We start from the raw sequence: 10,540 nt of genomic DNA, 5'->3' as shown, positions 1-10,540 counted from the left end.
CTAGTAAGCGGTGTCGTATCAACAAAGAAAAAGAAAATGAGACATTTGAAGTTCCGGCATTTAAAAAACAAATTAATTGAACGTTTTTCAACTCTTTTACGCATCCCTGAACAAGCCATTGAGAATTACAGCAAAACAGCCAACATAAAATTTATTTAACGTTCTGATGAATACATCGCCGAAACCGAAAGTTGCGGAAATTATCGCACTGTTATAAACATAAATGTCGCCACATGCATGCTGCATGTAGTATGCATTTAGTGTCAAGCCTATGTGTGCGGTAACACAGCGAGCTAAATGGGCCGAAAGCGTGCTGCACACATATTGCACATGAGCCATTTTTCATAATTATTTCGGACGTATCACTGCACAACGGACGCACGAAGCGAGCCCCTCTAACAGTGGTCATGCCGCAGACAGCGTCGTCGCCCGTAGAAGTGCTCCAACAGCAGTTAACGGTATGCAGAAGCGAAATAGCCAATTTGCGGTAAGTGTCAACGTTTCGTTTACATTTATAATCATTGACTGCCACGGTTTATGGTGGAGACGATTGGTCCATCTCATCATTGTGCTGATCTATTGCAGGACGAAACTGCGGGCAATGAGCGCACAGTTCAACAGACAGTCTAAGGAAATTTTGCAGGCACTGAAAATGCGAAGTGGCACTACTGAGGCTACGTCTCATCATGCACGAGTCTGCGGTACATTTTTCTCACTGATTTTTGACAGCGAAGTTGTGTTACACTTTCATTGACGTTGAAATGAGTACTACCATGATAAAAATTGCTTTAGCATTTTTGCAAGTTGCATTTGTTTGCACAGTTCCGTCTTGCAGGCTGGTACAATTCCCTAGGAGGAATAGATGGATGTTCAATGTTGAGCATGGAATAACAGCTGTCTTGAATAATCGAACGTGCATGCCTATTAGTTAGACCCAAACTCTGTTTTCTACTTTCGTGTGTTTCTGCTCAGCTACGCGGTTGTAAGATACGTCTTATTCAAGCATGTTTTGACTCACGCCTCACTTTTTATGCTATAACCTTTGCATGCACCTTTAGGTGGCCGTATTATTTTTGCAGTAGTGCCATGGCAACTGGCAAATACTTATTTTCAGAATCGGCGAACAGCAGCGATTTTACATTCCAGCCTATAGGACATGTTCAGACAGCATTTCCCTACAAGAATGGAACACCTCGCCAAGGCTGCATTTGTCCCGACAGCCAGGCAGTTCTGATATTGGACAAGCAAGTTTTCACATGCCCCGAGCATAGTCTGGAGGGCCTTGACAAGTTTTCTCATGTCTGGTAAGCAGTCAGTCATGGCGCACATTATGTGCTTGGTTTGCCTAGTGTGGCAGAACGCAGTCTCCTGAAATTGTGAGTAGCATGGTTCAGACTATTTGCGGTATTAAAGTATTTATTTGTCAGTGTTTGCCCTTAATCTTGTTTTCTTAAATATAAGTGCCAAGAGCTATAAAGGTCCTTGAACAAAAAAGTTATTGCATGCCAGCATGAAAGCTAGAACAAAGCGAAGGGTACTAACAGGACAACTATGATAAAATGTAAAGTTGTCTCATCCAGCAGCAATGTGTATTGGATGAACATGTCAATGGTGCTTCTTCGTCTGGTTCAAGTATTCATGCAGTGCAACTTTTTTGATGAGGAAACCCCTCCCTTTTCAAGAGTGGAAACCCATCTGTCATGTTGTGTTCGTCAGTTGAACATGCATGCATGCCATGTTCCTCTAGTAGAAAGATGCTATGCTGTTTGCTACAAACTGCTTTCTTGCTAGCATATCACAATACAAAACTTATTCACCAGTCTTTGTAGATTGTGTGTATGGAAGTTTGAATGAAAGAAACTTTATTTCCTCTTAAGGTTGTTTGACAGGAAATGACAGCTTGTTGCACACATGCATGAGCACTCGGAGGCTACCTTTTGTTAAGAAACACGGCCTATTCTTTTCTTAGGGTGAACATAGTTATTGCAGTCATATCTTTAGTATTACCTTTAACACAAACACTTGTAACAAAAGTTTTAGTGCGTGCACTTGGTGGTTGTCGCTATGATGAAAGTCCCAACACACCACCTCCAAGATTTCTTCAGCACAGCGCAGGCGCCACATTTTCTTGGAGACCATTCCGATGAGCCGCTCGTTCTAGATCATGCATCACTTCCAGCGAGCAGTAAGGGCAGTCTTTTCTTTTTCTCCCAGTTTCAGCATCAAAATAGGCTATTTTTTCTAGCTTTTCATGACACTTTCACTGTTTCAATCATACGGTCTTTTACAAAGGCTCCTCTATATCTACAGTATCTTAAGCTAGGATTTTTGCATGGTTCAAAATTTTATTACTGGCCTTTAAGCTCTTGTAATGTTTTTTTTTTTTTTTCTCCCCCACCATGGGCAGCACTATGTTGGGTCCCCGATGCTGCATGACTCATATAAAAAGCCTTGTCTGCTAAATCGAACAAATGTTTTGCGAAGCATTTGGTTAGTGGCTTGCTATGAAATATTATTTCGGGCTCTGCAAAGTGTTACTAGGTGGACCAGCATGTTTATGTGAAGACAACATCAAGGTGACTACAACTACATGACAGATTTTTTGTATTCTGGTCAGAAAACATTACAATCTGTTCCATTCCAGCAATAGAACGTGATGAATTGCCTTGGTAACATTTTAGATCTAATTATGTCTAACATGCCTGTTTTTGAGGTTCAAGCAGTGCACAATCCTCTTGTTCTGGCAGTGGCGTAGCAACACGGGGGGCCGGGGGGCCGTGGGCCCCGGGTGCAAGGGGCCAAAGAGGGGCTTCATAACCAAAGGATGCACCTACATTTTTAGTCTTGCTTTGACGTATTTGTACGACTTATCCTTGTACACTGGTGTTTTTTCTTGCCATTGGAAGCTGTCAGCAGTTGTTGCTGTATTTAAATTCGGCAGTGCTTGTGATGTGAATAATTTGCAACCAGTGTTCACTTATTTGTTGTCTTGCAAAAGTTTTTGAAATGGTAATGTACAAACGTATGAGTTCATATTTCAAACAGAAGATCTCGTCTTTGCAGCATGGTTATTTAAAAGGACGATTTGCTGAATCAAACTTAAGTGCCTTTTTTGGATACAGTAGGCCTCACATGTTTAACCGCAGTCAGGTAAACACTATCTACTTTGACATGACTAAGGCTTTCGAAAAATACAAACTTTGCCCCATGTACTGCCTTGGCAACCGCCATAATCTGGTCAGATTTTCTGGCTGTGTGTTCAACAAATTTGTACCATCGTCAGAAGTGCCTCAAGGCTCCAATCCTGGGCTGTTGTTGTTTCTATTTTTTTACCAATGATTTGCTGCGACATGTCACGAACTCAAGGGTTTGTTTTTTTGCAGATAATTTAAAATTATTTAGCAAGATTGAGAATTTAGAGGACTACCGTCACGGTTTGCAAGCTGACATTGGCTACATAGAGAAATGGTACTGGATGAATAGGCTTAAACTGAACATTAAGAAAACTTCTGTTATGTCTCTCACTAGAAAACACAACTCAGTTAAGTTTGATTATACTCTTTTGGCAGAAACATATCTCGTGCTGCCCATGTACGAGACCTTGGTGTCTACATGGCTTTATTGAAGCTTGATTTCTGGTTGCATGCATCTTCAATTGTTTTGCATACATTGAGACATATTGGTGTTATTTCTAGGTTAACAAGAAAGTTTCATCGATACGAGTGTCTGCATACCCTTTACTGTGCTCTCATGAGACCATGTCTCGAGTTCACGTCAGTAGCCTGGAATGGCACCTCCCTTAGCTATTCCAATCGAATCGTAAATGTTAAGCGTAAATTTGTACACATCCTTTACGATAGATATATTGGTCAGCATCGTTTTTATAACTATGATTCTCTCCTAGCAGATCTTAGTATGTCAACTCTTCAAGACAGGCAACTTGTGCATTACATGCAGTTCCTTCATAAAATTGTGTGTGGCTCCATTGATTGTGACCGGTTATTGATGTCGCTAAGATTTCATGTGCCATTTGTCTCATGTCTTGTTTGCAGATCACCTTTAATTTCCTTTATAACATGGACATATTTGCCTAAACTCCTGTTTTTCATCACTCTTTTTTAGATGTTTTGTTATTGTGTTTGCGATTCTTTTTTCTGTAATGTGTCTGGTTCATGTCATGGTGTTGAGCTAGTGTGTACTCGTTTTGGCCAATGGCTGTTGATGCACACTCAAAATAATATAAAATATAAGCATTACAGCCTGGACCAATCCAAGGGCAGTAGAATGTCACATAGTGTTTTAGAACGCAAAATAAAATATAAAAATTACAGCCTGGACCAATCCAAGGGCAGTAGAATGTCAGTGTTTTAAAGTGCTGGGTGCCACAAGGGAAGGATCAGTGAAACTTGCATGCAGTTGCTTTTATTAGCAACTTGTTGCTATGTGATCAACGAGAAGAAAGGGGGTTAACCGAGGGGCCCAATTTTTATTAGTCATATCATAAGAAGCCAGCAAACACTGACACCAAGGACAACATAGGGGGAATTACTTGTGCTAATAAATGAAGTAATGAAACGATAAATTAATCGCAATTAAAGTGGATGAAAAAACAACTTGCCGCAGGTGGGAACCGAACCCACAACCTTCGCATTTCGCGAAGGTTCTCCTTGGTGTCAGTGTTTGCTGGCTTCTTATGATATTGTTGCTATGTGGTGTGATGCACATTCCTCTCTCTGCAGCCTGATAGAAACTGGTAGAAAAATAGCAACCTTTTAAGCAATATTTGTAATCTACTCTGCAATACACAATAAGAAAAGATGAAAAAATTAGGACAGAGCGCTGTTCCATTACAAATATTGTTCAGTGTGAACCAACTGCTCCGCAACAGAGTACTTCAGCGACAAGAGAAGTATGCATGTGTCAGTGACCTATCCAGGTAGATAGAGAGAATAAACTATTTAGAAACCCCCAGTCAACATTTGCCCATCTTATTCTAGCTGTTATCTGCCGAGTTTAGCTGCATGACGACCTGTACATATGTAGTTGAGAGTGATGTCCGCCAGCCACTCCTTAAATGTCACAAGCCTATGGGTGGGTGCGAGTTTGGCCAGGCTCGCCTCGATAGCGGGACATGGTACAAGCTCTTCTGCTGGGAACACTGGTTCACTCCCAACATTGGAAACAACTTTTTTACTGAAGGGGCCCACAACATGGCAAGACAGAAACCTACTTGCATACATGCATACTGCCTGGTATGAGGCAAACGAAGCTTTGCATTAAAAAAAAAGGAAAAAGAAGGCATATTTAGTGACAAGAAGAGTAATGGACAGCAAAGCAATCATTGCGGTGGATGAAGCCAAGAACAAAGTTCATAGGAATCGCAACAGTTGCAAATAAATCTAGGCCGAAACTGTGAAGGCACAATTTCTAATTCAAAGGCCTCTATCCAGACTGCACTTGACTAGTCGTGCTTGATTGCTTCTTGCAGTCATAATTGTGCTATGAAGCTTTTCCGTCGGCTGCACAGTAGCTCCATCATCTCGGAATCTTCCATGTTCCTTGCGCAGGCTGCTGTCAGTGTTCAACCGCAATACCAAGAAGGAAGACTCGGGGGAGTTTGCATACCGAAGCAAAGTTCAACCACCCCGCCTAGGTGGCCAGACATGGGGTGTCCTGGCCAGCCGCTCCCCACATCGACCTTGCCCTGTGGGGCTCACCTTAGCCCGGTTACACTCAGTCCAAGGTGTAGCCTAAAGACCTTTCAGATGCATTAGCATTTATGTGCATTGTAGTTTACTTGAGCATGTTGGACAGAGAAGTTAGATAATGTTCGGTGACGTTTAGCGTGGCCTAAAAGGAAATTACCGTCCCAACAAGCTGCAGTGACTACACGAAAGCAATACCCGAGTTATGATGAACGACATAGCAGAGGGATCTAGAGCAGTTTTGACCAACCGGGTCATGTGTTCATTGTGCAGCGATCATGCCTGTGCTCTCTGTATCTCATTTACCTTTCTATGTCCCCCATCTGCCAGTGTAAGGTAGCAAATGACATTCTATTCTGCTTAACCTCCCTACTACCTTATGTGCCTCCCTCTTGACCATCAGACATATTAAAGTTCACCTATATCTAAGTACATGTTTATTTTTCTATTCCACCCGTATTGAAATGCAGCCACCATTGCTGCACGATTTATTCTTCTATCTATAGATACTGCAGTCTTAGCGGATAGACCACAGCAGAGCAGTAATGACATGAAAGCAAGGAAAAAGACATTAAAAGCCTGTGACCTTGCATTTAGCAGCACAACACTGGCACCATTGAGCCAGTTTAGAAGATGAGCATCGTAGCGTAGCAAGTGCATATTGTACTGTAGCAAAATCAACACGGAATTACCGGATACTTTCAGCTGTCTTCATATATTTTTGTACTAATCCTCCTGATTTGCATTAACAAATTCACTTGCCACTTTAGGCCAGAAAAACTGTGGAGCATGTCAGAGGAGTGCAATGTTTGTGCAAATTGCCACTTTTCACTTCATCATTCAATTGTTCCGGAGTCCCCTGGCTTAAAGAACATTGTGATTACCACCACCCTTATGCATGCCTGTGGTAATATTTTAGTGTGATTCTCACATTTTTTTCATTGTACGGAATGGCTGACCCCTGAAAGGCGCGTATAAGAGCATATGGATAACGATCTTGACAAAACGATAAGCAGCAATGTGTGCAAGGTAGTGAGGGAAGACGGAACCTTCAAGCCCGAAGTTAAGAGAGTCTATAATTGTGCTATAACTGCACATTCCATGCATCATGAATGCAGAATATTTGTCAGTGTAGTTTTGATACCAGGCGATTGCAAGTGTTCCAAGGTAATTGTTGGCATGTGTTCTGTTGTGTAAACTTGTCTTTGTTTTCAAGCAGAAAGCCACTGCACGCTTTGTCCTGCATCATTGAACCTGTGCACAAAAAGAAGATTGCATGGACACTCTATTTGCAAACGTGAAAATACATCAGCTGCCAGCCCTTCAAAATTTACCTATATACAGAGTTGTCCATGGTTGCACTGTTATCAGCATACAGAGACAACTTTTGTGAATTGCAGACAGCTGCTTTTTTCCAAGGAGCGTGTTCCAGACGACCATACACCCAGAACAGTAGGCAGCACAAACACCCATTTTTGTTAATTTGAGCAATTTGTCCTCGGATGAGGCACCGCTTATAATTTGTACTTCAATTGGGCTTGTACAAAAGTATACATATTAGCAAGGACTTGCCTCAGTACTACAAAGAACTGGTTGTGGCTGTATCTCGGGAGGTAGTGGCAACCAACCAGATTGGGCATAATATATAATTCTCCAATCGCCGTTTGCTGGTCAAGGACCTTTATTAGGTATTTCAAAAGCAACCATTCGGAAGTTGTCTAGGTGTGCTACCTTTATTTGAGCTATATGAAATTATTAGAACAAACCTTTTCGGCAGTTGCTAAATTATGTATGTAAACTTTTCACAGAAAATTTGTTTCACTGCTATGTTTTTCTTTACGTTATCACCATTGACAATTGTGAATGTATGCCCACAAGCTGTGGTGTTATTTTCACACTCACTTTTGCAAGACTAGCGCACCAGATGCGTTGATGTCCACAGGCAACAGCTGGCACAGTGCCAAATATGCACTCAATAGTAGATGCATCCCGCACTAGTCACGCAATATCTCAAAAGTACCCCCAGAAGTTATTGCCTAAGGGTGGTGGTTCAGAGATAATTTTACTATGAGAGATAGACACACTTGGCAATGCAGATATCCACGCATATATGGCCGACATTTCTGGTGCTTTGCTAAGTGTGCTATTAGTTGAACACTTGACAAATACAGTGCAAGTCTCACGAAAGGTGAATTGCCTCTGAAAGTGATCGCCCAAGTATGCTGTCCCAAGAATCGAGAAGCCGGAAACTAGGTAACACACAAGGTGGCCTCTTAAGACGTGAGGGGTGCGATCTTGTACGCGTTCCAAACTCGAACGGAGGCGGTCCGTTCTTTCCGTCGCGAAATTGGCGGTCCGTTCCGTTGCGTTCGTCCGATAGCAGACAACACGGAATGATCGACAGCAGATATCACTCCACAATTGACGTCATGGCGTTCGACACCGTTCAAACTGACCAAGCGTGTGCGGCTCGGTGGAACGGACCGCCTCCGTTCTATTTTGGAACGCGTACAAGATCGCACCCTAGATTTCAATACCATTAGTAACCACTTATACCACAGGAGCACAGAAGGGATGATTTGTGGAGATTGCAAGCTTTAGAAAAAAAAAGGGGGGGGGGGGGAAGTGCTTTGTCATTCAAAAAGTATTGTGTGACCAACCTTTATTCGGCCTCACAGACTATGGAACACAGGTTTTAATAGCAGTGCACGGGTTTCGATGGACCGTTCTATGCATGTTGCATTGGGCATTTCGTTTATCCAAGATGCCTTACAGGCCAATCAATGGGCATCTAGAACTAGCCATTACTTCACCGACGAGTGGCTTTTTTAAGGTCATTAAGTGAGGTGTTGCTGTTCATTACATATAAGAGTCAGAACTGGAGTCTACCTATATTCTAGAAAAGTTTTTGCAACATTTGTAGACTTGCCCTTGTTAAATAGCCAGAGTGTTACTATGACTTTTACACTTTGCGTTTTCGCTGTATGCCTTGTACAGGGGGGCTCGGGCCTCCCTCAAGTGATTGTGTTCACTTTTTCCCCGGGCCTACCCGCATCGTTGATTTTTTGGCGATGTAAATAAACTTCAGCTACACTTATGTACTAAATACACTATTGTTGTCGTCCGCCGCCAAGGTCTGTGAGTGGTGGCGCTGGCTAACACTCCCACGGTTCTACTAGGACATATAAACACCCAAGAAAGTGGATGGGAAAACGGCACCGCGGTAGCTCAATTGGTAGAGCATCGCACGCGAAATGCGAAGGTTGTGGGTTCGGTTCCCACCTGCGGCAAGTTGTTTTTTCATCCACTTTAATTTTCATTAACTTATCGTTTCTACATTTAATATGTTAAGCACAAGTAATTTCCCCTATGTTGTCCTTGGTGTCAGTGTTTGTTGGCTTCTTACGATATTGCCATCATACTGTTACACACATGTTATGCGACCAATGTCATGGCTTTAAATTGGCGAGACTGCTGCTAGCATAAGCATTTATTGCACCATTCGACAAGTTTGCGAACACAGAGAACCATCTGCAACTCAAACAACAGATAACGACCACTGGAATTGGCCTCGGCTTGTAGCATGCTGCATGACTGTAGCTGAAATTCTGCACTATCGCATCAAAATAGTAATTTGGAACCCCTTCAGTGCCCACGAGATGGCCACAATAACCACGAGTCTGCTGTTTTAATGCTGCTAGTTGCCTCCACAGTATGCAAAGAGTGTTTACAAAGGCTTTAGGTGAATGTTAGCCGTGGCTGGCAACACCTGTGCTTCTTGTCTTCAATGCAAGTACCAGGTATCCATTTCTCAACTATGCAGGCTCTGTGGTGCACCTGTCTGGAGTGGATCTTGTGGACGGGACGCCAATCCTCGACATTAAGCCATACTTACCTCAGTACGACAGCCCCCAGCAGGGGACCTTAGATGAGACACCCGAAGTTCGATGGGCAAGCTGGATTGAGGAGGCCGCCACACTGGCAGTTGACTTTACCCCAAGGGCACGAGAGCAGCTCTCTCATTTTCACGGGCGCAGCAGCCACCCGGCTTTTGAAAAACCCTGCTCTTGGTGCTTGCACCACTTTGAGGACTCGCATGCTGCAGCCAGAGCTTTGGAATGCCTTCTGAAGGCTGATCCACGTTCTATTCATCGCAAGGACAACTGCTCAGATAGGCTGTACTACTGTGTTCTTGATAGCATCCATGTCACTGCGTGGTTTGATGAAGGGAGAGCCGAGGTGCTGAAACTATGGCCTCGTGCAGAAGATGGAGGAGACGAGCCTGCTTGTACAAGCTAGCTCCCAAAGAGATGCTAATAAAAGAAAGCTGCTACGCCTTAATCTTCCAAGGGTAGCAGTTAAAAGCTGCAAGAAGTGGGTTACCTTAAAGAAAATGAGCACCTCACCATGTTAAGCCAAATACAGGTGTGTTGCAAGTAGCACAGTGCAAAAGGGTGGCACAACTGCAATATGCCATACTATTCCTAGATATGCCCCACCCCCGAGAGAAACACACCTGTTTCTGGCTTGGCTTGATTTTTTTTTCCCAGAACATCAAAATCCCAGAACATCAACCCACTACTCGTAATCCCACTGCCTCAAGGGTTTGGTGCCTTTGCCACTACCACCAATGGTGACCATGGCAAACACTGGGTCATACAGAACGATGCAGACAGAATAATTCTGGTTCCTCCTCCTTTGTTGCAATGGTGACCTTGGCAGAAACTAGGTACCATGGGAGATTTGCAAACAATGCTGTACAATCCCCAAACTTGAAGTCACTTCATCTTTAGTTGCTGAGCAGCAAGGATGTCTGGATGCAACAGACTTTGCAT

General features: G+C 43.1%; 1 protein-coding gene across 1 annotated transcript; it reads left to right on the top strand.

Annotated features, from left to right (window-relative positions):
* Positions 1-209: 209 nt before the first annotated feature.
* LOC135917849 (tRNA (adenine(37)-N6)-methyltransferase-like) lies at positions 210-10,079 on the top strand. The gene is made up of 5 exons (XM_065451477.1): positions 210-487; positions 586-701; positions 1,115-1,304; positions 5,568-5,743; positions 9,529-10,079. Exons 1-5 carry the CDS (start codon positions 408-410, stop codon positions 10,002-10,004), a joined length of 1,038 nt encoding a protein of 345 aa, XP_065307549.1. The 5' UTR covers positions 210-407; the 3' UTR covers positions 10,005-10,079.
* Positions 10,080-10,540: the final 461 nt, after the last annotated feature.

This window comes from Dermacentor albipictus, chromosome 1 (assembly GCF_038994185.2).
Source record: "Dermacentor albipictus isolate Rhodes 1998 colony chromosome 1, USDA_Dalb.pri_finalv2, whole genome shotgun sequence".
NCBI lineage: Eukaryota > Metazoa > Arthropoda > Arachnida > Ixodida > Ixodidae > Dermacentor > Dermacentor albipictus.
This window is presented reverse-complemented; position numbering and strand designations above follow the sequence as displayed.

Excerpts from the sequence above, each read along its gene's own strand:
- LOC135917849 (XM_065451477.1), top strand. The coding sequence starts at position 408 with ATGCCGCAGACAGCGTCGTCGCCCGTAGAAGTGCTCCAACAGCAGTTA. Across the intron at positions 488-585 it reads AGCGAAATAGCCAATTTGCG|GACGAAACTGCGGGCAATGA; the intron begins GTAAGTGTCAAC and ends GATCTATTGCAG. Across the intron at positions 702-1,114 it reads TCATCATGCACGAGTCTGCG|AATCGGCGAACAGCAGCGAT; the intron begins GTACATTTTTCT and ends ACTTATTTTCAG.